Source organism: Penicillium angulare, assembly GCF_028827245.1.
Source record: "Penicillium angulare strain IBT 27051 chromosome Unknown utg000005l_segment0_segment0, whole genome shotgun sequence".
Lineage (NCBI taxonomy): Eukaryota > Fungi > Ascomycota > Eurotiomycetes > Eurotiales > Aspergillaceae > Penicillium > Penicillium angulare.
The window spans coordinates 804,725-831,055 of NW_026623164.1; the positions used below are offsets into that span (position 1 = coordinate 804,725).

Consider the following 26,331-nt stretch of genomic DNA (forward strand, 5'->3'; position numbering starts at 1 on the left):
AATTTCAGCCGATCTCTACTAGTAGCCGTCAGGACCCCTGTGGGTTTATGAATTCCCAGGGGGCTATAATATAATGCCCCCGCCCCCGGGGCGTCTGGCATCCCCGGGACTCTAGCAAGAGAGCAGCAGAATGGATTGCCGCGGTTAAGTGGTGTGAGTTCTTGGTGTGGGTATTCGTATGTATAGAAAGCTAGTTTTTCTCGAAGTGTAGGGCGATAGACATCCAGCCCTAACTTGGCAAAGGCCCCCGGGGCCATATACGCCCTCCTAGGAAAGCGGCTAAAGATGCATTGAGCTGCCAAGAAACACATCCTAATATTGTCTGGATGCTGATCTCTCTTGACCCACTCATTATGCTAAGATAAATACACAACGTGTTGTGAATATGTGCCCGGGTGGTGTCTGATCAGCATGGTTATTGACTAATGGGTCATGAGGAACGTAAGTCTACTGGGAATTGTGAGATAACTCTAAAGGATCGGGCAGGGGGTTGCATTAGCTCTCGGTATACCTGCCGTGTCTCCAGAGCGAGACTCATAGTCGTGCCTGGAATGATGGTACTTGGACGTAATTGATACCTGATTTCAGATTATTATGACTTCCCAGTATCTCTTGGATCCTTGGGGACTTGAAATTAGAAACATCGTATGTCAATTAATAGAAACGATACGTCGTTGGTAGGAAATTCATTGTGTAAGCCAAGAGATTCAAATGGCGGGATATGACCTCAAGACTGTGCCCTGGAAATTTCCAGGGCTCTCACTTGGGTATTTAAGGGCTGTGAATGTCACCTACATCTCGATGAGAAACAACTTCAACTCATCAATAAATTCACAGTCCAGCCTTTGATACTTCTGGAAATTCGGAAATTAGCTCTATCATCAATTTGCCTCATTTTACCAAGTCAAAATGCATCGATTTCTACTCTCTGCAGCTCTTCTTCTCGCTGTCTCGGCCAACTTCTCTTATGCAGTGCCGGCTGATACTCCAGTTCCGGCTGATACTCTGGAAAGTAACAACATCACAGCGCGTACCCCAAGTCCCTGGGGTTGCTTCTGCGACGACTCCGACTGCAGTGAGAATTGTGGCGAGTGGGTTAGTCTGACGGACACGGGCTGTTTGAATGAGGGAGGCAGAGGCTCCTTCTATGTCAGAGATGGCGGTGACGGAACCCACTATATGATCGTTTCTCCAAGCGCAGACTGCCCCTGCCAGAGCGACTGCGATGATGGTGGCGACCTGGGCTTCAGGGATTCTGACACTTGCCATCAGCTTGATCCCGATAATCAATCCTACCGATTCATCGCTGGTGGTGATGGAGGCTGCCCTGACAACGAATGTTAATAGGTTAAACCTAATTGTTTGTCCTAAGCTTTTGTCAGGTGAGTGAGAATTCAATGCCAGGTTTCGTCGAGACCCTTTGAAGCGGAAACTCTGCCCTGCACATTTGTGCCTAGGACTTCGGGAGAAATGCTCAATCGACTTTTGAAGTTACATGTATACACAAATGGATTTCAACAAAAGCCAGTCTCGCTTGAATCCGTGTGTATGTGTGTACCCTCCCCCAACATGCATTTGCTTCCTTTGACAGCGAAGGATTTCATTGAGAAGTATGCCGGTTTGTCTGTCTCTCAATGTCTTCAGTTTTTACTATTTCAACGCTTGAACATTTCTTGTCTATTCACCTGCTATGTCTTATGTGATCTTCAAATGTTTGAAACTTCAATATACTACTAGTATATTTTCCATTCTTTTATTACTTCTGTAAATATATGTATATATTATATAGATCAATCAACTGAAATAGTCCATTATATACTTGTTGATACTCCAACGAGTTTCTCTGGAAACAATTAATTTAGCTGGTATTTACCAGTGTATCATGTGCATGCTGGTAATTAAGTTAATTTACTTCGGACTTTTCAAGTTACTTGAAGAAAAAAGTACTCTATTCAAGAATCAATAATGAAGGTTTGATAATAAGCTATATTATAACCCCCTGTATCAGTTACAAATAAGAAGTAAGAAATTACAGCAAACGAAAGGTAGCAAAGAAGTAGAGAATTATAATTCCAATATCAATTCATATAGTAAGAACAAAAACATAATCTGAGTAGTACACTAAGAACTTGGTGCGTGAGGAGGAGCGGAAGGACTTAAGATTCCGGAGTTCCGTCACCGCCTTGCCTATCTAATAATCAACGAAAAATACGAAAACCGGGGCGAGGTCTATGCGTGTCTCCCCTTCTACTTAGCAGTCCTGGAGACCAATTTTGCACCCTGAACATCCTGTACATGCCTGAACCGCTGCCATGGTCCTCTCTCCTTGTACTGATATCCTCGCAGGTGCGTTGTTACCACCACTGATCGCAGAATGGATCAGGGTCTTTTGATCCATAGGTTTGACGATCTTACTTTAGCCCCCGGGGCCGTGAAATACGACTGCCTTGGAGTTAGCACTGGGCCATGACATGACCCATCATCGATATCTGATCAGCGAAGCTCCTGCGCTCTAACTATTCAAAGAAGGCAGAGCGACCATCATTATTAGTATATAAGCCAAGAATGGGGCCGACATGGGGCAATGGTTCGCTCACCCCACATAAAGGATTGTTATACTCTTGGCATTGGACCGGCATGGCATCCTTCCAATGTAGATCTTCAATCGAATATTTTCACGTATGATTACATTTCAATGGCTTTTGCTGTTTTTTTTTGTAGTAGTTTTCGTAGATACGGCTTCACAGTGACCGTTCTTCTATATTTTCGCAAGTCTCTATATGTGTTACGAGACATGGGAAACAACCTCAATCCCTCCTACATCTGCTCCTTTCGCTCGGTGTACATCCAATATAAGGGTTAACTTTCGATGAGCAAAAATGAGCCGCAATAGTACAAGTGGAGCTGATTATCCTCGGCTTTACCGAACTGTCTCATTTTAAATGGTACGTGTAAAGTCGCCCCCGGGGCTAGATTCAAGACTTCTTTAAAAACCCTTATAATCTCAGTACATACGACGGTCTATTCCTTCCCAAACGCACAATGAGGGTTGCGTCGTGGCTCATGGCTTACTCTACGAGTTTTTCTAGAGCACTCCGCTTATTCGGCCTTTTTATCCCAGTCTTTATCCTCCTCATCCTCCTCGCTCGCACAAAAGGCACTCGAGACCCCGGCTCCGTCTTTTTTGACCCTTGGACAGGGTACGATTCATCGTACTCTTCTTTAAGGATTGAACAGGCAAATTCGTATATTGAGGAAATCAACACATTAGGCGAGGATACGACTGAAGGTATTTGGAAGGCCTCCGAAAAGCCTGAACTATGTGTTGGTATCGCGACCGTTGCGCGCGAGCTAGAGGGCGCAGAATACTTCAAAAATACAGTTGCCACTCTTCTTGAAGGGCTAAGTGAGATAGAGAGGAGTCAGATCTATCTAATACTCTTTATTGCTCATACTGAGCCTTCAGACCATCCCGCCGTTCATGAGAAATGGTTCAAAAAGCTTCCTGATCAGATTTTGTTCTATAATGAGGACTTAGATATCGATCATATACGAGAATTGGAGCAAAATCCCCATACGCTGGCCAAGAAAAAGGCACTATTGGATTATCAATATCTTCTACAGGCATGTAACAGTCTTAATACACCATATATCTTGATGGTGGAAGATGATGTTATTGCTCAGGATGGATGGTTTCATAAAACCCAGGAGGCAATATCTACTGCTGAACAGCAAAATCGGGAGATCGGTGCTTCGAAATGTAAGTGACAGCTTATACAGTATCTGTTTACTGTTTCAAAATTTGGCGGAGTTTTTGAGCTCATTATTGGAATTTACTGCTGACTATTTAGGGCTGTATCTACGCTTATTCTACTCTGAAGAGTTTATCGGTTGGAAAACAGAGAATTGGCGAACCTATACATATTACTCAGTCCTTGTTTTCTTCTTCGTGCTGTTCACCTCCCTCGGTATCCGCCAATATTACCATCACTCGCTCCCAACCGGTTCTATTATTCTTCTCAGCTTCCTTATAACACCACTTTTCATTATTCTTTTCTTCGCCACCGGTCGCGTAACAGTACTTCCAATTCGACATGGGGTACATCAAATGCCAGATTCGGGTTGTTGCTCTCAGGCTTTTGTGTTTCCGCAATCAAGAGTCTCGCAGCTATTGGACATATACCATTCTCACACAGAAGGGAATATAGACTCAATAACGGAGGCGTTTGCAAACGACCATGGCGAGGTTCGCTGGGCTATCACGCCGAGCATCATGCAGCATGCCGGAAGACGAAGCTCGAAGGTTGAGAAGGGGACTTCTGAGCGAGGGTCACGCTTCAAGAGTAAAGGCGAAATGAAGGGATCCGAGCGGCTTTGGAATTTTGAATTCGAATTGAATGATGCAGATATGCTGCGCGAGGAACATAACAGAGTCAAAGAAATGTACACACAATTATAAACTATAATGCTATAGCTGCATCATTCAAATGTTGTTTGGTTCGTCTTGGATATTTAAACCTATTTGTTTTCCCGCTTCAGCAGAGCATGGAAGGATATGATACAAACAAATCAACCTCAGAAATACTATTAATCAAAAATGAAAAGGATATAGATACAAGGTGCAACTCCAGGGCTGAATGGCTACATTACACATAGTAAAATCTTGCAGAAATAGGATTATACTGCTTTAATCAATCAAAAAGGGTATTCTAGCTCTTCTTTTCTCTATTTAGATGCTTATATGAAGAGATCTCTGGACATGGTGGGATTGCAAACCAAAGGGTCAATTGCTCCTAAGACGGGCGCATCGATGGTAGCAGCATGCTGCTAGAATTACTTACTAACCACTCCATCGAATGAATCCAGGATGAAATGAAATGAGGTTGGTTATATTGATAATGATTGAAAATAGTAGTTATTGGGGGTAACCTAAAATTAGGGCAGATTATTCTATAGACTTTTGCCGAGGATTGTTTGTCTTCGTGTTTTCCCCTTCTTGTTTCTTACGCCGTCGGGCTTTTCGGAATAATGCCGCAGGGAAGCATTAGAAACCTTTATATTTTTATTGTGCAAAGAAAAATGGGTCCCCACAAACGGTTCTCGCCCCTCATATCAATAACTATGGCTTGCCCTTTCGGCTCGTCTTTTCCTCTAAGATTAAGAAGCAGCTTATCCGATGGCCAAAAAATATCGTAAAAGAAAAACGTGGGGAAAAGGAGGGGAGGCGAGGGAATTGGGAGGGTGGGCACTGTATGTGATATCAGATCTAGGGCTATCAGCCTAAAAACGTCACATTACACCCTTTTTTAACTACCAGGAAACATACCAGCCCCATAGCCTTTAGTTTGCCCTAGTGAGGGATTTTATTGGTCGATCTATTTCGGAGTCTTTCCGGTCCAGAAATTTAAATCGAGTTATCGTAGTTTAGTGATACAGTTTTCCGACGAGGTCACAGCGTCACAGTAAAAAGCGAGGAAGACCATATCTTAGTGGACTCGAATGTGCATTAAAGTTCTGTATACCCGTTCGCGCATGGTTACGAAGCCAAACTCTCCACCGCGGGTTCAACGAAACAAAAGTCCAAAGCTTCCGAGAGTCTAGGTTATCTGTTAGCTAGCATTGCAATAAGCTGCATGGGTACTTACATCATGAATTTCCATGCTTCCAAGTCTCGCTGGTCTTCACCAAAGCTCCAATCAAACTTATTTTTTGCAGCGGGCTCATCTGAGGGGTCATTATAGGCAGCTATAAATGGGTCCAATAAGGTATTGCAAGCGTCAATCCTTGTTGTTGGGTCGAAAACAAGCATTTTCTCTAGCAAAGCCTAGGCTGTTTGATAACGTTTTAGTTAAGTTCAGTAGGTCCTCGTATAAGATAGTATAGTATACAAGCTGTGGATCCGATATCAGTCTGGATTCTAGTGTCTACATTTGCAGTTTGCTTTGTATTAGTAACCTACCACCCGAGCAGCGTATTTCGGCCAGGCCACAAGTAGGCATGGGCATGGGCATGCCCATAAACCTAGTCTGGCCCCCAAATTTGCATTATTATACAGAAAATCAAAATTAATAGTGTATTCTATCTATTTTTTAAACCCCCCCTCCTGTTGAGGGATACGATGGCTAGCCGTTTATGATGGTAACAAACCGAGATGTGAACGTTTTTAGATGATCTTTTTTTTTGAAACCGCTGCATTTTAGTTGGGAGATCTGGTATTTTTAGAAATATACTGTTTTCTGGATTAAACTGAGCCAATTGAACGACGATTCGATAACTAAACAAAACAAAACAACCTGCCAAGTAACATATCAAATTGTTTCAACTCCCGGTAGTTAAGAACCCCTGCTCCTCCCAAGCCCTCCTTGCCAAATTCTTGAGCATTCCCTCATCGAAAACAATATCAGTCTGTCCCTGAACAGGATCTCGTCGAAAAAGAGTGAAGAGAGGAATTGTCAAGGCAGTCTTCGAAAGCTCCATCTGTTCTTCAATGCTTGTGTTTGCCTTTTCTGCCCTTGTTAACGTTTTCTGTGCGATCACGACCACTTCAGTCACCTGAATTCTCCCCTTTGGATTGGGTCTTTCCCACTTCTCTAGCATGATGAAAGGCGTTCCTCGGTCAATTTTGCATGTAATGACCATATTCGCAGCCCCCTTTTTAGGGTTCAACCAAAATAACGCATCGTTCTTCAGCTTATCAGCTGTTTCTGATAAACCGACTTCAAGAACGACAGTAGGTTTGGTTGCCGGATATTCCGGTGGAGAGGTGAAGGGTCCCCACGCTTGGTCGGCTTCTTTTGACTCGTTACCATCATCCGATGTAATGGTTTGATTGTTGAACGCTTTCAACTCTTCATCCACCTTAATTCCCATTTGGGTCAACTCGCCACTGATGAAATTGGTGATGACGCCCGTTGTCGTCCCATGCGCTGGTAGAGTCATCTTGGTCAAGATTTGGTGTTGTGATAAAAACGTGAATCTTTGGGAGTCGAGTTCGGTGAAAGAGGTAAAAGAGGTAGTATAGTCGGCCAGAGTTGTAAAGTAAAACCGAACAAGACCAGTCGAATGTTGTAAATAATCGGTTTGGTAGGCGATCGTAGACAAATCTGGGATATCATACGTAAGATGTCTATCCCTATGAACGTCCAACTTGAAGGAATTTTTCGACCGAGGCCTGCGTATATCTAGAGATGGAAGATTATTTCGTTGCCTCAAATGATATCTTCGTTGGCCACTGGCAGGCAGGAGCGATCCATCAGTGTTAAAATATCGCTGCAGGAGACTGCTATTCGACTGTTGGAGACGCTTGAGCTCGAAGCTCATGATTCTTCTGTATCTTCGCATATCTGTATAGATATATTCTGGAGTAAATGGACTCGGCGCTGACTCGGATACCACTGAAAGATCCTCCTCGATTTTGTTGGCTGTAGTACTATACATAATGCCTCTACTAGCGATCAATAGATCAACAATGAATAGAATGTATGGTGCTTTATTCTTTCAAATAGAAATTGGCAAAATGGAAGTTTTGAGGATAGGTTCACTTTGTGGTTTCCGGGTACTAATTATTTCAAGTTCATGTTTAGTACTTTGCCTATAGCCCTGAAGGGTTATAGCCCGTGGGTTCCGATACCGATCTCGGAGATAACCGCCAAAAGTAGTAAAAATTACTTCACAATATACGCATGATGATGGCTTTCACTCCGACATGACATAAACCCGAGTATACATTAGTTCTGGTAATCTTAGTATATTGAAACCGTAGCTGGGGAAGTCGGCCAGCAATAAGTGGGTTACAGCTAAGCTTCCCATAACAGATGGGTAGTATAAGGGCTAAGAGCTACGCGCGGGCTCTGTTAGCTCTGCAATATAACGGTCTTAAGATGAGGATTAAGATTATAATGTTTAATCATAGGGGCTGAACGGTTTAAATCAATCGGGCAACATTCTTCGTCAATGAACTGCTAATGGTCACAGGTACCGGGGACATCGGACCGTAGCGTCCACACCCCAGAGGGAACACCCCCATTTTGGCCTATTTTAGACCGGCAGAAAACTAAGATACCTAATACACCATCGGTGGTAACACGCCTTTAGATATCAACAATTTGAGCTTCAAACCTACTTTTTGAAGATACATCTTCGAGATGCTATAACCTTTCTTTCGTTCTTTCTAAAAAGAATTCACTAGTATAATCTAATTATTCCTCAAAGAGACTTCACTATTTGTCTTTCCAAGTGTCTTTCTAAGTCACGGTGTCTTTCGATCTATATAGGGCTTACAGTCTAGATAGCAGCGTACTAAGCGGTAAAGGTTAAATAGGGTTAGCTTGGAGGGGAGGGTTTCCCTGCTGGCCGCTATGGTTCCACATACATAGGCAGTACGCGGCAGCGCATGAACCATCGGAAGCTCGTATTCGTTCTCGTTTTCTCTTCTGCAGTAGGCCTATCCAACCAAGAAAGATGCAGTAAGTACTTTGGTGTTCACGGGTTTTTCCGTCGCTCGATCTCGATTCCATGACATCGCCGATCTTGACCCGATCGGGACAGTTCATCCTTCCCCCAATATTACTACAGGAATGCCAATCAGTAAATCAGAAGTCGCGATTCCCGGTCATGATTAAAACAGCTTTATCTATCAGCAGAAGCAAGGGATTTTGGTCTCGAAAATTACCTGTTTTCCTGCAAACAGGCCCATTGGTGATTAACCAATAAGATTGGAAAATTGTTCCGGCCAACTGCATGCGGCATCAGACAAATCCGATATCTGAACGATCGGCTTCACTCTCTGACTCTTACATATTTCGCGAAAGCTTTTTGCGAAGCGCCCTTTGATTTCGTTTTGACGACATGGGCTTTGACTATTGGCTTGTGTAAGTTCATCTGCGGCTGATGGATGGAGTTGGATAAATCTCATGAATGTTTTTAGCCATGTTACTTGGACAATTCCGCCCGCAATACTTCTGACAGTAGCCTATTGGCCTTTCTTCACAAGAAATGAAATCACTCAAATAGTGATTCTCATCAATGTAGGGATTGAGCTTTCTTCTGTTCCTTGACTTGTTTTTGACTGTTTTAGATCGCGGTTTGCGCTACAATTCCTTGGGATTCATATCTCATTCGTAATCGCATCTGGACATACCCAGAAAATGCCGTAATCGGATTCACCATATTTAGAATCCCTGTTGAAGAAGTCTTTTTCTTCATCATTCAAACATATTGCACTAGCTTGCTTTACGTTATTCAAAGAAAACGACTGGTACTTCCAGTCTATCTTTTACCTCGGTCGGGGGCTCTTGCGAGAAGAATCGGGTCTGCAGCTATTACGTGTGGAATTGCCGTGAATGCTGCATGTCTGATCTTACAAGGTCAATTGACTTATCTTGGCTTGATACTCGTTTGGGCTCTTCCGGTGATTACCTTACAATGGTATGATTCCTTGATGAAACTACTGAGGACAGTATTTGACAAACATCTTGCTCTTTACCTTCGAACAGGTCGTTTTGTAGGGCTTTTCTTTGCGAGCTCCCAAGGAAGCCTATTCTGACATCAATTCTACTACCAACTTTCTATCTCTGGATCGTCGACTTTATGTCGCTTCGACGTGGCACTTGGGTCATTGAGCAAGGTACTAAACTGGACATACGCCTTGGGGGGTATCTGGACTTCGAGTACGTTATTATCGACTCTCACTTAAAAAAGTAACCAACTGATGTTTTTGCCTCGGGAAAGAGAAGCAATATTTTTTCTCATGAGCAATGCGATGGTTGTTTTGGGAATGGTGGCCATTGACCATGCCATTGCTCTGGAGCAATATGACATGTTAATTTCTGAAACATCGAAGAGATCATGGAAATCTTTGGGCCGAGCATCATGGTCATATATGATGGCCAAGAGAAGCCCTTTGAATGTTGGATTTCTTGAAGGATTATACGCTGCTGTGAAGAACCTTTCCGAGAAGAGCCAAAGCATGTACTTGGGAAGTGCTATGTTTCAGGACGGACTTCGAATCGACCTAATTTTCTTGTGAGACAAAAGAGAATGCAATGGTATTTTGAAAAGGATTTGTGGGCTAACACCCGGCAGATATTCATTCTGTCGAGTTTTGGATGACTTGGTTGATGAAGCACCCACTCCTGAGAAAGCCAAGGACAGTATAAAACAAGCATTGCAGCTGCTCAACTACCGGTGGTCAACCAAGCGACCAGCAGCTCCCCTTTACGACTACCAGCCTATCAATTTCGATGATGTCGATCAAAGTGTTTCTTCACAATTACTCTCTTCGATCGCTTTATTACCCGCCTCTCGTCTAAGTTTAACACCAATACTTGACCTCTTGGCTGGGTTCGAAATGGATCTGGGCTTCTCGGTAGATGAGCAACGATTTCCGATCGGTACCGAGGCAGACCTAGATCAATATGCCCAGCGTGTCGCAGGGACTGTCGCGGTATCTCTTTTAAAACTGGTACTTTATCACTATCCTGACTCGGATATCCCTAATGCCGCACAGCAAAAAGTCATTCTTGCTGGTGAGAGAATGGGGCAAGCTTTGCAGTATGTTAATATTGCGCGCGACATCAAGCGTGATGCAGAAATTAATCGCGTGTATCTTCCATATTCTTGGCTAGAAGAAGAGGAGCTTCGACCTCTCGACGTGATAGAAAATCCGGATGATCCTAGGTTGGCTAAACTTGAGGAGCGTATGATAAACAAGGCAGAGAAGCTCCACGAATCAAGCGTACAAGCCATTGACAAACTGCCGCGTGAGGTTCGAGGACCTATCAAGACCACTGTTGAGAGCTACATGATGATTGGAGACATGGTCCGAGAGAGACGACAATCTTCTTGGAGGATACAAGAGGGGAAGTTGAAGGTGCCTTTATGGCGCAGATTGAGTCTCGCGTGGTGGGAAATGTATGCAAATGCATAGTACTAGTTAAGATGTCGCTCTTCATTTAGTATATTCTCTATTATCGACACATAAACTTCAGTATTCAGAAGTTTCACAAGGCCAAAGTAATCATGGGCTGTGTCGTATCTTTCATGATTTTAAAACCAGGTAGAATTGAGGCCAATCGAGTTCGAGGGTTGGAAAATGATGAGCAATCCTGCAGATAGCAAAAGTAAAATTAAATAAGCCTGCATATCAATTTATAATAGAAGAATTATCCTATTTAGGTCGAAATCCCAAATCAAGAAAGCCGATGGCTAGCCAAGGGGTCACATTCCAATAGCTGACGCAATGGTTGCATCGAGCCCGATCGATCTCTTCGCGATCAGGGCCGAGCCGGGTCAGCTGCATCCAATCGTACCAACGGTCTGCATATGATACAGTGCACATGTAATCGATTTAGATTAGAGCTCTTGGTCTATTGGTCTATTGGTCAATTTGCAATTGAACTGATCAACTGAGTCGTCCGATCCTAAGGCTGCTCTAACCGAGGACCTGTTCCTATATTTGTTGAGCATCATAACAACTGGCTTTCATTCGATATTCACCGATCTCACAAATATTGAAATAAACCACTCGAATCAAATTCTCCCAGGGATTTTATTGATACTGAAATTGATCGGTCATGCCGACTGCTGTGATTGTGGGTAAATAAGAACCGGCCCCCTTGTACGAACATTGAACAGAACTGACATTTACAACTCGAAGGGGCTGGAGCCGGAGGCATAGCGACAGCTGGTCGCTTAGCCAGGGCCGGATACAAAGTCACTGTCGTCGAAAAGAATGATTTCCTCGGAGGGCGATGCTCGCTTCTGCATCATGGCAAATATGTAAGCCGTCAACTACTACATACTGGGCTTTGCCAGAGCTCCTTCCAGTTGGATTACTGAAACTTGCATAACAGAGATTCGACCAAGGTCCCTCACTCATGCTAATGCCAGAAGTTTTCTATCAAACATTTTCTGATCTCGGGACATCTCCCAGCGAAGAGGAACTACACTTTCTCAAATGTGAGCCTAACTACAGAATCTGGTTTTCAGATCATGACCATCTCGACCTATCCACCGACATAAGCAAAATGAAACCTCAGATCGAACGACTCGAAGGAAAAGATGGCCTTCAAAAGCTGTTTGGATTCTTGAAAGAATCCGGCCAGCACTATGATCTTTCCATGAAACATGTTTTATCTAAGGATTTTCCTAGCATCTTGTCCATGCTTCGTCCGGAAATGCTCATATCGTTACTATCCCTACATCCCTTCGAGAGCATGTATGGCCGGATTAAGCGGTATTTTGAATCAGATCAGCTTCGAAGAGCGTTTACATTTGCTAGCATGTATCTTGGCATGAATCCTTTCGAGGCTCCAGGGACATACTCCCTGCTACAGTATACAGAGTTAGCTCACGGTATACTCTATCCTGAAGGTGGATTCGTGAAGGTCAGTCAGTGTACAGCTCGACTGCATTCATTGTGTTCTTCTTTTTTTCCAGCGCTAACAAAACCAGGTACTAGAAGCTTTAGCGAAGACCGGTAAACGCTTAGGCGTCGACTTTCGTCTTGGCAGTGAAGTCTCGTCGATAATATTATCTCCTGATGAACAAGCCCAGGGCGTGAAACTCCTCTCCGGAGAAGAGATTCGAGCCGATGTCGTTGTCATAAATGCAGATCTAGTCTATGCCTATAACACTTTACTCCCTTCTACTCCATATGCCCAGTCTTTGACCAAGAAACCTGCTTCTTGCAGCAGTATCTCTTTCTTCTGGTCTTTGGACAGAACCATCGAGGAGCTGAAAGTTCACAACGTTTTCCTTGCCGAGCATTACAAAGAGAGTTTCGACGCCATTTTCCATCGTCATCAATTACCTGATGAGCCCTCTTTCTATGTCAATGTTCCCAGTCGAATTGATCCTTCAGCGGCACCCGAGGGAAAGGATGCCGTTGTCGTACTAGTGCCTGTGGGACATATCGATGATGACCCTTCAAACCCTCAGAATTGGGATGAGCTTGTCAAGTTAGCTCGGGATGTTGTCATTCAGACGATTGAAGCTCGGACTGGAGCTAAGGGTCTTCGCGATAGTATTATTGAGGAATCTATCGAGACGCCCGTCACTTGGAATTCGAAGTTCAATCTTGATCGGGGAGCAATATTGGGTCTTTCACATTCTTTCTTTAACGTACTGAGTTTCAGACCCAAGATCAAACATTCTACTATCCAGGGTTTGTTCTTTGTTGGGGCAAGCACACATCCTGGCGCAGGTGTTCCGGTTAGCTTAGCGAGTGCTAAGATTGTGAGTGAGGCTATTGTGTCGAGTATGTCGGGGAAACTGAACCGTGACCACAACCATATAAACATTTGGGTCGCTTTATTACTGTCTCTTCTGGCTTGTCTGTATCTGTCTTTTCTTTGGAGTTAGAAAACATATGTATTGTTTTGGAAGAATGCTCAACCTGATTGTTCAATATTTTAAGTACATTTAAGAAAATGAAGGATGAATCTTTCCACACGCCCGATCTGCCAACCTCTCCTTCATAAGCACATCATACACATGTGTTGCCCACGCACAGCAAATCTGTCTTGTATCCTTCGGATCAATAATTTCCTCCACCCCAAATGCATTCGCTGTCCTGACAGGATTCATAAACCGCATATACTCTTCTTCCAACTCTTTATAACGTTCTTCTTTCTTTCCCTCCTTCTCCGCTTCTCGTAACTCATGTCGATGTCCTACCTCGATTCCACCGTCCAGCGGTAGGGAGCCCCATTGTCCAGAGGGCCATGCAACTTGCATAACCGGATCTCGAGAGCCAAGCATAACGCCTCCAGCAACACCGAATACACGACGAGTAATAACGTTGAATATGGGAGTTGTGGTTGTGAAGTAGACCTTTGCGAGCTCAACGCCCCAGCGCATTACTGCGGTGCGTTCTGCTACGGTGCCAATGGCATAACCGGCTATTATGAATTAGTATTAAGAACCTAGGGGTGTGCTTGTTTGTTTTTTTGTTTCTTTGTACTTACGGACGTCGAGGAATTGTAAGATAGGAATATTCATGACATCGCACATCTTCAATAGCCGTGTAAGTTTCTGGCTACCGGCTGTATCGAGTGCACCACCGTTCACTTCACAGTTCAGCGAGATAATACCAACAGGTCGGCCAGATAAACGGGCTAATCCACCGATCGCTGTACGGCCCCAGAGAGCACCGATCTCAAACCATGAGTCCCGATCAACAACGGAGGTAATGATTGTTCGGGGATTATACATCCGCGCCTGTCGTCTAGGGATGATGCTCCGAAGTGCAATATCTTCTCTAGCTTCAGGATCATCGCTGGGAATGACTGGTGGAGCATCACTTCCAGAATTGGGCAAATAGCTCAGAACAGTACGAATCTGTTCAAAGCACTCAGCCTCGTTGGCGGCAAGGTTATCAATTGTTCCATTTGTACAGTGCACGAGTGGTCCACCGAGATCTTGAAAATCGAGGCCTTCCTCAAAGGTTGCGCCTTCTACAACCTTTGGACCGGCATTGAACAGCGCACCAATATCTGCTGCCATGACTGAGAAATGACAGGAGACTACCCTTGCAGCACCGAGGCCGATCTAAAGCGAGATCAGTAAATTCCTCTAAACCCAGAACGGACCTAGGACGATAGAATGGATAAACTTACAGCTGGGCCGACTACTGCACCCAAATTCGGAATTCCCATGTTCAGCTGCTTGATTGCATGGGTGAATGGCCTCACATAGGGAAGATAACTCCACCCTTCCTTTCGAATCGTAGTCACGCTCCCACCGCCCGAGCTCCCATCAACAAGCTTAACTACCGGCAATCTCAACGCAATAGCTAATTTCTCCACGTAAATGGTTTTCTCCGCCGTGGATCCGTCGGCATGGCCAGACCGGATACTAAAGTCATCTGCAGTGAGCAAGACTCTTCTGCCTCGGAGCGTCCCTGACCCCTGAACGTTATTACTAGGCGTGAATTCCACAGGCTTCTCCCGCATAGGAGCAGTCTTTTTCCAGGTAACGGTTCCAGAAACGGATCCGATTTCTTGGAATGAGCCTGGGTCCAAAAGCTGGTCGATGCGCTCGCGTACCCATAGTTTTCCGGCTTGTTTTTGCCGAACATACCCTCTAGACTTAGTGTTAGGGGTCGCGGCTATTTTGCGCAGTGCAGAGATTTGATCGAGAACATCGGAGTAGTCTGCCGGAAGTTGGGATGTCGTGTTTTTCTTCTTTGATTTGGACACGGGTTGTTTATCTTTGTCTCCGATTGTCTTGGGCGGAGAGATATGTGAGGAGACTTGATTCAGGCGTTGTGTAGCTTGGCCTGTTTCATCTTTTGAAGCCGACTGATTATTCCCGTTGTTGTCTTTCGTCATTTTTTCTTTTCCCCAGTTCTTTCAATTGACAGGGTATTTGTTCTGTTTCGCTGAAGAGGTCATGGGGGGTTTTGTTGCTTTGCCGATCCTGAATGAGGGGGCCGTTTCTGTAATCTCCGAGGGCCGAGGGAGTCTGCAATCTGTTGTTGGAAAGAAACAACGTTCCAATATATTTATTCATTGAAACTGGTCTTCAATATTCAATTTCTTCAACATTTTTGGCTTTACCGAGTTCGACAAAACTTGAAGTTTTGCCAGATCCATGCTTGTTCCCTTCTCCTTACATTGCATCGATGTCGTCATCCCCGCATCCCCAACCCATAAAGCGACTGCTGGTCGCAAATAGGTAATATTTCCGCAAAACAACATACTTGACCAAATTGTTAACAGTTTTCTGCCAGAGGAGAAATTGCGGTCCGTATCCTCAATGCTATACGTGAGCTTCCGGAACCTGTAGAGACTTTCGCCCTCTATACGTCCGATGACCGTTCACACTGCGACCTGAGTCATCCAGACCATGCCATTGAAATACCATCAGCAGCTTCATATTTAGACGTATCACTCTTAGTGGATATAGTGCAGAAGTACGGTATTAATTCGGTTCATCCAGGATATGGGTTCCTCAGCGAGAGCGCGGAATTTGCCCAGCGCATGTGGAACGATGCGGGTGCTATTGTGATAGGACCTGGCCCAGAAAATCTTGCCAAAACGGGCGATAAGCTTCAGGCAAAACAGCTTGCGCAACAATGTGCAGTGCCGGTGTTAGAAGCTATGAGCCAACCGACGTCTAACCTCGACGAAGCAAGGGCGTTTGCCCGACAAGTCGGGTTCCCGGTAATGATCAAAGCTGTGGATGGAGGCGGTGGTCGGGGAATTCGTCTCGTGCGTGAAGAGATTGATCTGGATAATAGTATTCAGCGCGCGATTGGAGAGTCGCCATCACGCACAGTTTTTGTAGAGAAGGCGGCAGTTGATGGGTTCCATCATATCGAAATCCAGGTTATCGGAGATGGCACTGGAACCGTGCGACATCTATGGGAACGAGACTGCAGTGTACAACGACGATTTCAGAAGGTAGTTGAATGCGCTCCAACCCTGATGCAAGATCGAGGTTTGATTTCTCAGGTGATTGACGCTGCTTTGAGAATGGCTGGCCACATTCGTTATCGATCTCTGGGTACATTTGAGTTTCTGGTTAGCGAGCAAAAGGGAGAATTCTATTTTCTGGAGGTCAATCCGCGACTTCAGGTCGAACATACAATCACCGAGTCTATCAGTGGGATAGATCTTGTGCAAACACAGCTGCTCCTAGCACATGGGCTCACATTCGGCGACCTTGGTCTCGGGTGCGATGTGAATCCAATGGCACCGCCACCTTCAAATTCCTTTGCAATCCAGCTTCGACTCTGTGCTGAAGATCCAAGTAACAATTTTTCTCTAAGCATTGGCAAGATCACCCAGTTTCATATCCCAAGTGGGCATGGAATTCGAGTTGACACCCATGTGTCTAGTCTCTCTCCGCTGGTCGTTGGATCAAATTTCGATAACTTGCTCGCGAAGGTAATAGTGACAGCATCTACCTGGGAGGCAACAGTGAGGAAAGCTCAACGCGTCTTGACCGATTCAAGAATCGGCGGTATCAAGACCAACATCAATCTTCTCCGAGGCATCGTAGCCCATGCTGATTTCATGGCTGGAAATATTGACACCCAGTGGCTGAGCAAGAACCTCGAAAATGCTCTTCAATCGGGTGAAGAAGTTTCAAGATCTGTTCCAGATCAAATAGGATCACCACAACAAACATTCTCTCAAGGTGCATTGCCAGCTTCCAATCTTTTATTCCGCAAAGGAGACGCCTGGTCTATTCGCCTTGAACCGCTTCAAGAAGATACATCAAACACCTCAACAGAAACAGCACATCATTTGAAGCTGTCACGAGTACTCCGAAATGAGTTTCCCACGGCCCTTGCAGCTGAAATCGAATACACAACGCCATCCTCAAAGACTGCAGTCCCGTACCGCATGCAGCTAGAAACTACCTCGACCGCTGCCTCCGCATTGGTGTCTTCTTCACATCGGCGTGGCGACCCTGGTAATCCCCGCCACATTATCTTGCCTTTGTCTGGGAAACTCATTGAGATGATGGTTGCTGAAGGGGAAGAGGTAGTCGAGAACCAAGTTTTGGCTTTTGTCAAACAAATGAAGATGGAATTAGAAGTGCGAAGTCCCCGGTCTGGACGAGTTCAATGGGTTCATGAAATGGAAGATGATGAGGAAGATGTTGCAGAGGGAATGTTATTGGTGGAATTGGAGGAACATCCAGCTGAGCAGGAGCATCTTCGAGGGAAACTGTAGTTATGTGCAGGAAGCTGTTTATGAAACTAAACAAGAAGGAGTTGATATCAGCAGCCAATCAGTGTTCTGATCTCCGACTACCTCTGCATCATTGGTCTAGTGGTAGAATTCGTCGTTGCCATCGACGAGGCCCGTGTTCGATTCACGGATGATGCATTTCTTTTTTGTCTCTTTTTTTCTCAAAGCATTCAAGATCTTTATCTTTTTTTCTTTTTCGCTAGAATTTAATTGATCTTTCTTAAATTGGGTTCCTATGTAAAGTTCATTATCTCGTTTCCAATGGCGGGGCAGATCTAATCGTTATCCCACAGTGCGCATTCACGTGGCTGAGCAGCTACCGACGTCACCGCTGTTTCCCTCCTCATCTTGTCTTCTCATGCACCAAAAATGGAGGATCTCAATATCTACATCCTCACGTCAAACTGCGCAAGGACACTCATAGATGTCGACCTATTTGCAGATCACTTCTTCGACGCACTCTCCACAGATGCCCGCGAATCAGGTGCCCCAGAGCTAATCGTGCTCTCCCTCCAAGAAGTCGCACCAATCGCGTACTCATTTCTAGGCGGTGCATACTTGACACCCTACTTCGACGCATTCGTGAAAACCGTCAAGAAAGCAACGACTCAGCTATGGAATGAATCCTTCGTTAATCTGGTTCGGGACCATACCGGTATGACGGGGTTGATGGTCTTCGCGCGTGCAGATATCCTCGACAGAATCCAATGGATAGATACAGCCCATGTTGGATTTGGAGTTCATGAAATGGGTAACAAGGGCGCTGTTGGTGCGCGATTGGGCTATGTAACGAAGGGCGCTACTTCTAAGACGGTAGACCTGACCTTTGTCGCTGCGCATCTGGCGCCGATGGAGGATGCGCTGGAGCAGCGGAATCTGGACTGGAAAAGCATTGTTGAGAGACTTGTTTTCTCTCATAAGCAGAATACACTTGGTTCCCTTCAAACCACTCCAGATGAGAGATCAGCACTACTAGCCGATCAAGATCACGATCACAACTCAGCGCACTCAGACAAAAGCCACGAGGATCTCTTCGCTCCAAACGCCTACCTCTTCCTAGCAGGAGATCTAAACTACCGAACATCAAACGTCAGCCCCACAAAGACGGATATCGCTCGCTTCCCCCGCTACGGTGTATCTCCCGACGACCCGACCCATTACTCCCACCTCCTAAAAGACGATCAGCTAATGCGCGAAATGCGCGAGGGCCGCTGCTTCCACGGTTTATCAGAAGCACCCATCGACTTCCCTCCAACATACAAATATTCCAGCGGAGCGCAGAAAGCCGCACATCATGCGCTTGTGAGCGGAGAACCGGATACAGAATGGAAATGGTCCACACACCGCTGGCCAAGCTGGTGTGATCGAATTCTCTACCTAGATCACCCTTCTGGCTCGGGTACTAAAGAGGACCTCCATGTCAAACCGCATGCATACAATGCACTTCCTCTTTTTCCACATTCTGATCATAGACCTGTTGCACTGGCTGTTTCTGTTCCTCTTAGAGTGAAGGCCTCCGATAACCCATCACAGACAGATCACATGGTACCTGAGGCGCAACAAGCAGCTCCATTTGCAATCGATCCCAGCTGGCGGTCTCGGAGAAATGCCGCTCGACGGAAGGAGATAGTCGTGGGGTTCCTGGCATATCTGAGCTTGACCTGGGAAGGAAATGGGCTGCTTCTTGCATCGTCGCTGGGTCTTGTGAGTGCGTGGATTGCATTACAGTCTTTGTGGGGTATCTGATGTATTGGATTCAATTGGGATACATGACACTCAGAGCTATTTCCTCGATAATCGTTAATCGGGTAAATATCCGATATGATATCATGAATTACGTTTATGTTTATACTTACATCTATGGAAACACAATATAATTTCGGGTTTTCTTTCATTACTACACTAACTACCCCAAGGTTGGCCTAGTACCTTTGTATAGTACCTTTACCTTAAAATGGCTGTCAGCCATCAGCCACCGCCACAAGCTATGACGTCTATCAGATAAACAAGCGGGCCCGGGCTCAAAAAAGAACCTGAAAAGCAAAAATTAAATACCCAACCAAAAACAAACAAAAAATAAAAAAACAAGGTTCAATAGACTCAAAAATGCCACAATTCCGATTTCACAAATCCGTCACCAGAGGCGTCGCTCCAAAACGGTCTGGACGCATTAAAATTCCACAAAACTTTCTGTGGCTGGATCTTAGTCCATCCCAGAAGCTCGTTTTTATCCAGCCTGAAAGCTCACCTCCAAATGACCCCCATTTTACTAGAGGCCCCGAGCTTCTCTCCCAGATCTAGCGGTGTCTGCACGCTGCTACTGCATTGCATGAGATTGCATGAGGGGTAGGGCAGGGCTGCTGTCATAGTAAGGTTTTGATTTTGATTATTTTTGTTTTTTTACCCGGCTTTAGCCTGGTTACACAGGTCAAGCACTATCCTGCATGGATGGGCATGACAAGGTGGCGGGCCTTGTCTTGTCTTGTCTGGATGCAGTGGGCTCGTGTTCCCTCTATACAGTAGTTTTGAGCTTCGAGTAATCTTCTAGAGTGCGGGAATTGGAATAGAAGAGCGGGAATGCATTTGGAATAGGAATTGGAGATTATTCCTTGTCCCGTTTACATCCATCCATACATACACGTTCCTTGCGGATATTACCTGTGATGCACTGGCAGTTATCCGTAGAACCTTGGAAGCATCCATTAGAACAAAATGATCTGTATAGGGTCCTCTATTTTTCTTTAACTCTTCCTTGTATTATTTTTCTTTCTCCTTGCTACATCTTGCCGCATAGTGGGGTAATGTAGCTAAATCAAATCAATCAGTCATCCACAGCTGATGAATGGGGAACCGCTTACGCGGGACAGGTGCCGCGGTGTGGTTGTAATTAGAAAATTGCTATCGACCAACTGAACCAGTCAAATGACCTTAGGTATCTCAGTAATTTCCTGGTCTCTCCGATATGCTTCTCGTTGCGCTGAAGGTCTGTCGCTGTGTGTTGTGCGACACGCGGAGCTGACGAAAGCGTAATTTCGATTTACTTGGCTGCCCAAGGTGGTGAGTGGGGAGACAGGTCACAAAACAAATTGAAAGAGCCAAGCAAAGAAAAATGGAAATAAAGGGAGACGATAGATAATATCTTTGATATATTATACTTAATGTTAAATCCAGGATAAGCTTTGGACGACCTATATGTGTCATGTATAATGAATGTATAAGTGTAGGAACGATCGGAAAGTACTTAATGCTGGCTGGAAGTATAGGACTGGAGATCTACGATGTAAATCGGCCAAGCCGAACCCAATCAGAACCAGTATTAGTATTTTCCAAATTCTTCCACGTATTTCCAAGCGGAACCAGATGAAATGTCAGGCCCACAACCTCCACACTGACAGCAGGTTCCGCATGTGAAAACAAATGACATGTTCAAGTTGGGGTTCGGGTTCGGGTTGAAGTTTCAGACGGCACAAAGTCTGGTCTCACCGGTCATTGAATGGATCAGAACCTCGAGCCTGAGCCTGAACCCAGTTGTATTCATTATCTTCGTTTGTATATACTAAACGAGGTAGGAGTTTCACCACCATCATACCTAATCAAATCAGCAACTTGAAAGCAGGACTGATACTACCCGGACAAGGGCAATTTGCATAAATGGGAATATAGGGTTGTGATTGGTCAAGCGGGAAATTAAATGAGAAATTCTTGATTAGTCTTTACAGTGGTCAAATCGCGAACTTGCGTACAAACGGGCTCAAAGCGGTTAGTGAAGGCCTGAGTGTGTTGTTTGGGTCGGTGGAGAATTTCCAGAACACTGCCGGATGCGCAATCCCTGCTGCCAGTGCCAGTGCCAGCGATCGGAGGTCTGGATCTCAGGCTGGATCTTGGGTTTTCCACGGATATGGATCGTGCACACTGTTATTTGGTCGGCTCCAGGTCTTTCTTTCGCATGTCAATTTGGTAGAGAGGAAAGGCCTAGGCATTAAAATGATATTTTTATTTTATTTTTTTCTGCAATTTTCTCAAGCCCCAATTCGGGTAGCATCAATATGAAACAAAAGAATGGTCAAGGGAGACGATACTCCGTTGTAAATTGTTCATTAAATTATAGGACTGAAAAAAGGGGGAAAGGGAAAGAGCGAGTTAGAACATCGAAAGGAGAAAAAGGGAAAGCACGATCCACTCCCGCGATCGGGTCATCGGCATTTAAACAGGGTGCAGAGAAGAAAAAGAAGCCCAAAGAACAATCTAAACTACTTAACCTGAAGCTTCATATGAGCCTAGCCTGCACTAAAAAAGAAAAGTAACGGCCGCAAGGAAAATTGTTTTTTAAATAAAAAATGAATAAAAATAAAGAGTTTTCTAATACTTCCCGTGAACTTCCACAGTTTAATACCAGTGTACAGTAATTCCGCCAACTTCCACCTTCCACCTTCAACCACATCTTCTCCACCGGGGCCTTGCAATACAACTTGAACATTGAAGCTCAAGCCTGCCAGTCATTCCACATTATCCAATCCATGCATAGTACCATTGCAGCGCATTCTTTCGTTCTTTCTTCCGCTCACGGTACTTTGTCCTCCGTATGTACGGAGCAATAGGTAATCACAGCCGTCATTGGCCCACCCCTTCCAGCGACAGGGCCGTCATGCATCGAAGCCCAGCATTAAGCCGATCAGACCGCATGGCCGGGTCGAATAAGATCGCCCGATCTGTGCCTGCGCCTGCACCTGCGCCTGCATCTACTGCCCTAATTAATGTACACAATGCGCCCAGGTAGAGAGATTGGCGTCATTGCCAGAGCTACTTTTTTAGGATAATGAATAGTACCTAGTCTAGGCTATGTATTCTGACGGTGTTTCTTGCCAAGGGATTTTAGGAGTGGATTAGGAGTCAAACAAACATAAACAGTGTTGGGTCCCGGCCTGGCCATTCGGCTGTTTTGTTGGCTGCCTGGGCTTGGGGTTCAAGTACCATGGGTACTATACCATCTTTGCCCATCTAGGCATCTGGTCTAGCCCTGGAGGTAAGCATGGAATTATTTAGTGGTGAATGGTATTATTTAGTGGTGAATGATATTATTCACTGCCCAGGTGGTAGGCAACTATGATGATCAGTACAATCGAAAAGAGAAAAAGAAACGCAGAAAAAGAAAAGAAAAGGAAAAGAAAAAGAAAAAGGAAAGAAAAAGGAACGAACAACCCCACATGCAACAAACGGCGCCGTTCCAATACCCGTAACAATGGAACCCTAAAGGTCTAGCTTGGTCTCCCTATTTGCCTGGTTTTCTGTTGTATTATTTATTATTTTATTATTTTCTATTTCCACAATTTTTATTTTCATTTTTCACAATTTTATTATTTTTTACTTCGATACACCTTGAGCCTCTGCCTATAAACCCCCTTTCTTCCCTTTCGTTCTCTTCCAGCTATAAAACCTTAAAAACCCGCAACTGTTAACATTCTTGCAATCTCGCTTGGTCCCCGCGATTCCACCTTCAACACTCCAACGCAAAACCCCCTTTACTGACCTGACGCCGAACTATTTCAACGACGTCATCACCACCTTTTTTTTTTTTTTTTTTTTTCTTCTCCAATTTATCTCCGCTACTGCACCCTTTAAACGGCTACCCTTTAAAGTTCAGTGCTTGGACTTTTTTTCCCTCTTAAAAGGAGAATACTACGGTTTTCGCTCTCAACCCTTTCTTCCACACCTCGGCTTCTGCAACAACCTTCATATTCCGATACCGCATTCAATCTTCTCAGCTGCTTCTTTCCTTCTCCTCTGAACATCTACGCTACGCGACTCTACTCTACCGGGCATATTCTCGGAACTGAACTGAACTTGTCACCTCCCCGCGATCTACTCTGCAAGCTTCAAATCTTCCCCGCGATCTCCAAATTCCAACCAAATCAACCCAAAACTCTTCTTCATGATGTACTCGTGCGCAAACTACCCCCGCGGATGCCGTGGGCGCGTCAATAAGGAAGGCACCAAATGTTCGGACTGCAGAGTATGTGCTTTTCCATTTTCTCCCATTCATTCATCTGAATCCGAAGTCCAGAAAACGTTGAAAGAGTTCAAAGAAACAAAGAAGAAGCTAACACATTCTAGCAACTGAACCTGCGACGACCTGCCTCTGCCTCTGCCTCCCCATTCGCGCAACCACGCAATTTTAAGCGCCAGCTTCCCTCAGAGATGTTCGACTCGACAATCAACCTGTCCGAACTGAACATCTAATGCCTCACGCGACTCGTCGGAAATCACCATGACCGGTCATATCCCTCCACCCAGAATCCGAATGTCTATCTCCTCGCTGAGAGCTCACAATGATATCTGGGCTGGGTTAGGTCGGGTACATCCTCAAGCTTGCAGGCTGGAACTACATAAAGCCTAGGATGTACTGTACTGAATGGCCAAGGTCATGGTTTTCTATACGGTTTCCCTTTTGTATCTTTCTCGCTTTCCTCATGCATAGCCGGGCGTTTCTCTCTTCTCATCTCACGATGGCGGCTATCTCTCTTTGTTGTGTTATCGCCCACACTTTCGCTGCTGGTGCAAGCGGCGGATACACCTTGCATGGATCACGGGCATATGGGATCTGCTACTGGTAGGCAGTGGCGCAAGATGGTATCTTTGATCTAGATCGATGATCGAACCTTCGTTTCCTTGTTTCTATCTATTTTCCTGCTTTGCTTTTATTCTATTCCTGTTTTCTGTTCCTGTCCCTGTTTCCCTTTCGCATGAATGCAAGCCGGCCTATCTGCCTAGGTTTCTTTCCTATTTCTGTTTTTCTTTTTTACGTCCTTCGTGACATGATGCCATACCCCTGTTGCTTAATGCTTTGATGGTTATTTTTATGTTCCATTTTCGTTTTTTTTTCTCTTCTCATTCTCATCTTCATCTTCATATTCTTATCCTTAGAGTAGTTTTGCTTCATAGATACCTCATCCTCATCGCATCGACATGTCTCCACCAGGAGCTCTGCTTTCAATTATTGATCTTATTTTTATTTCACAACCACAGCCACATTCGTATCTGTATCTGTATATGTATCTTACATGAATTAAATCAAGATACACAGGTTTGCAACCCAATCCATCTCGCCAACCACGTTCAAGTTCATTCTATCTAAAGCTAGACCTAGTCAGCCCTCGTAATCAATATAATTCAAACTTGAACCCGACGGTTACCTAGTTTCACAGCCCCATGGATGATCTAGACCATCACAATCACCTGAGCTTCTCTAGCCCGACCACTGATCGGAACTATATTCTCAGCCGCAAGGATGACATGGTGAGACGTAGTAGATCTCATATGACTCTGTCAGCCCCAATCGGCGCTGCCCAACGGCCCCGGGGTCACCCACTTTACCGTATTAGTCTCCCTGCATAACCCCCTGTCAATTACACGTGTGATCATTGGCATTAAGTATCCATATGAGTCCTTTTGCACCTCATCTGTGTCGGCGGGGCTTAGTTGGACCCTATAACCCTGTTTGCGCCCGGGCGCCCCAATGCTGACGACGCAATTAAAGCCTGAGCCTGGTGTACGGTGAATAGGTCACTGCCGGATACATGATACATAAAATGAATATTATCCAAGCAACGTGCGAATTGAAGTACATATCGAGAATATCAACCCTATGTACACATACAGTACCGTAGAAGGCTCAGATCCAAAAACGGATGAATGATCCGCTCAAAATCTCCGACGCCTCACTCAATGTATCTAAAACACTCGAAAAACCTTAGAAACTATTCGTTTCAGCCCTGAATCCCTTCTAGAATGAATAGAACAATCGAAATCAATAGTCAATGTTAATCTTCATTACTCTCCCGCAGCCCCCCCATAATCTATACAGCGACTAAACCATTCTCGTCCCCGCGTCACAAATAGCGCCAATAGCTCCAACTTTGTAATTTGCTCTACCTAGATCTCCACAGAATAACCCAAAATCTCGCCCAATCTCATCCTCTATTCTCCATTCTCCATTGACAGCCTAACTGTTCTCCTCGTATGTACATCCATACGTAATGTACTATACCTAATCCCACTTTCCTTTTCCGAAACACTAATACAGATATGAAAATAAAATTCCAAGTATTGTATTCCTTCATTTACTGCCCAGGTTTTGAAAGTCTTATACGAAGTACGCAATGGAATATTCGCGTTAACCCAATCCGCCCCATAAATGTACAGAAGGGGCAAGACAGGACAAGACTCAGCTAGAGTGCGGCCTGGAATTCCGCACACCGCATCGGCCGGCTCCTGTAACTTGAATTGTAACTGTAACTGAACTCCTGGGCTACACCACGTTTAAAATGGAGCACCGGAGAAAAAACACCCAACCAGCGCAGGAAGGGGAGCCGTGGTAGGCTCCACTAGGCACGGGCGTTGGGAACTTGGAACAGGAACTAGTACCGGGACCGGGCGCATTATTGATGGGGCTGTTGATCATGATCAGCATAGAGAGGAGGCGTGGGTTATACCACGTGCCATATCTGAATTTGATCAGAGATGAGATCAGAGATGGAAATTATGGATGTGCACATTAGCTATTACCGCGAATTTAGGGTCTCGAGGTATGGGGGATTCGTTAGGTTTATACTTTGTTGGAAGGTTAGGT

General features: G+C 45.0%; 10 protein-coding genes across 10 annotated transcripts; 7 read left to right on the forward strand and 3 right to left on the reverse strand.

Annotated features, from left to right (window-relative positions):
- Positions 1-909: 909 nt before the first annotated feature.
- On the forward strand, positions 910-1,344 carry N7478_007691 (uncharacterized protein; the record flags this gene model as incomplete). Its single annotated transcript, XM_056923905.1, has 1 exon — positions 910-1,344. One exon carries the CDS (start codon positions 910-912, stop codon positions 1,342-1,344), a length of 435 nt encoding a protein of 144 aa, XP_056776631.1.
- A 1,698-nt stretch (positions 1,345-3,042) lies between these two features.
- Positions 3,043-4,459, forward strand: N7478_007692 (uncharacterized protein; the record flags this gene model as incomplete). Its single annotated transcript, XM_056923906.1, has 2 exons — positions 3,043-3,760; positions 3,852-4,459. 2 exons carry the CDS (start codon positions 3,043-3,045, stop codon positions 4,457-4,459), a joined length of 1,326 nt encoding a protein of 441 aa, XP_056776632.1.
- Positions 4,460-5,536: 1,077 nt separating this feature from the next.
- N7478_007693 (MAP kinase SakA) lies at positions 5,537-5,809 on the reverse strand (the record flags this gene model as incomplete). The annotated part of the gene is made up of 2 exons (XM_056923907.1): positions 5,537-5,597; positions 5,646-5,809. 2 exons carry the CDS (start codon positions 5,807-5,809, stop codon positions 5,537-5,539), a joined length of 225 nt encoding a protein of 74 aa, XP_056776633.1.
- Positions 5,810-6,318: 509 nt separating this feature from the next.
- N7478_007694 (uncharacterized protein) lies at positions 6,319-6,939 on the reverse strand (the record flags this gene model as incomplete). The annotated part of the gene is made up of 1 exon (XM_056923908.1): positions 6,319-6,939. One exon carries the CDS (start codon positions 6,937-6,939, stop codon positions 6,319-6,321), a length of 621 nt encoding a protein of 206 aa, XP_056776634.1.
- A 2,809-nt stretch (positions 6,940-9,748) lies between these two features.
- N7478_007695 (phytoene/squalene synthase family protein) lies at positions 9,749-10,927 on the forward strand (the record flags this gene model as incomplete). The annotated part of the gene is made up of 2 exons (XM_056923909.1): positions 9,749-10,023; positions 10,084-10,927. 2 exons carry the CDS (start codon positions 9,749-9,751, stop codon positions 10,925-10,927), a joined length of 1,119 nt encoding a protein of 372 aa, XP_056776635.1.
- Positions 10,928-11,767: 840 nt separating this feature from the next.
- N7478_007696 (phytoene desaturase family protein) lies at positions 11,768-13,362 on the forward strand (the record flags this gene model as incomplete). The annotated part of the gene is made up of 3 exons (XM_056923910.1): positions 11,768-11,778; positions 11,975-12,386; positions 12,454-13,362. The coding sequence occupies 3 exons, from the start codon at positions 11,768-11,770 to the stop codon at positions 13,360-13,362; spliced, it is 1,332 nt and encodes a 443-aa protein (XP_056776636.1).
- A 60-nt stretch (positions 13,363-13,422) lies between these two features.
- Positions 13,423-15,332, reverse strand: N7478_007697 (acyl-CoA carboxylase subunit beta; the record flags this gene model as incomplete). Its single annotated transcript, XM_056923911.1, has 3 exons — positions 13,423-13,901; positions 13,968-14,550; positions 14,619-15,332. The coding sequence occupies 3 exons, from the start codon at positions 15,330-15,332 to the stop codon at positions 13,423-13,425; spliced, it is 1,776 nt and encodes a 591-aa protein (XP_056776637.1).
- A 293-nt stretch (positions 15,333-15,625) lies between these two features.
- N7478_007698 (putative pyruvate carboxylase) lies at positions 15,626-17,687 on the forward strand (the record flags this gene model as incomplete). The annotated part of the gene is made up of 2 exons (XM_056923912.1): positions 15,626-15,678; positions 15,734-17,687. 2 exons carry the CDS (start codon positions 15,626-15,628, stop codon positions 17,685-17,687), a joined length of 2,007 nt encoding a protein of 668 aa, XP_056776638.1.
- A 387-nt stretch (positions 17,688-18,074) lies between these two features.
- Positions 18,075-19,451, forward strand: N7478_007699 (putative inositol 5-phosphatase; the record flags this gene model as incomplete). Its single annotated transcript, XM_056923913.1, has 1 exon — positions 18,075-19,451. One exon carries the CDS (start codon positions 18,075-18,077, stop codon positions 19,449-19,451), a length of 1,377 nt encoding a protein of 458 aa, XP_056776639.1.
- Positions 19,452-23,637: 4,186 nt separating this feature from the next.
- On the forward strand, positions 23,638-23,942 carry N7478_007700 (uncharacterized protein; the record flags this gene model as incomplete). The annotated part of the gene is made up of 2 exons (XM_056923914.1): positions 23,638-23,715; positions 23,817-23,942. 2 exons carry the CDS (start codon positions 23,638-23,640, stop codon positions 23,940-23,942), a joined length of 204 nt encoding a protein of 67 aa, XP_056776640.1.
- Between the last annotated feature and the right edge of the window lie 2,389 nt (positions 23,943-26,331).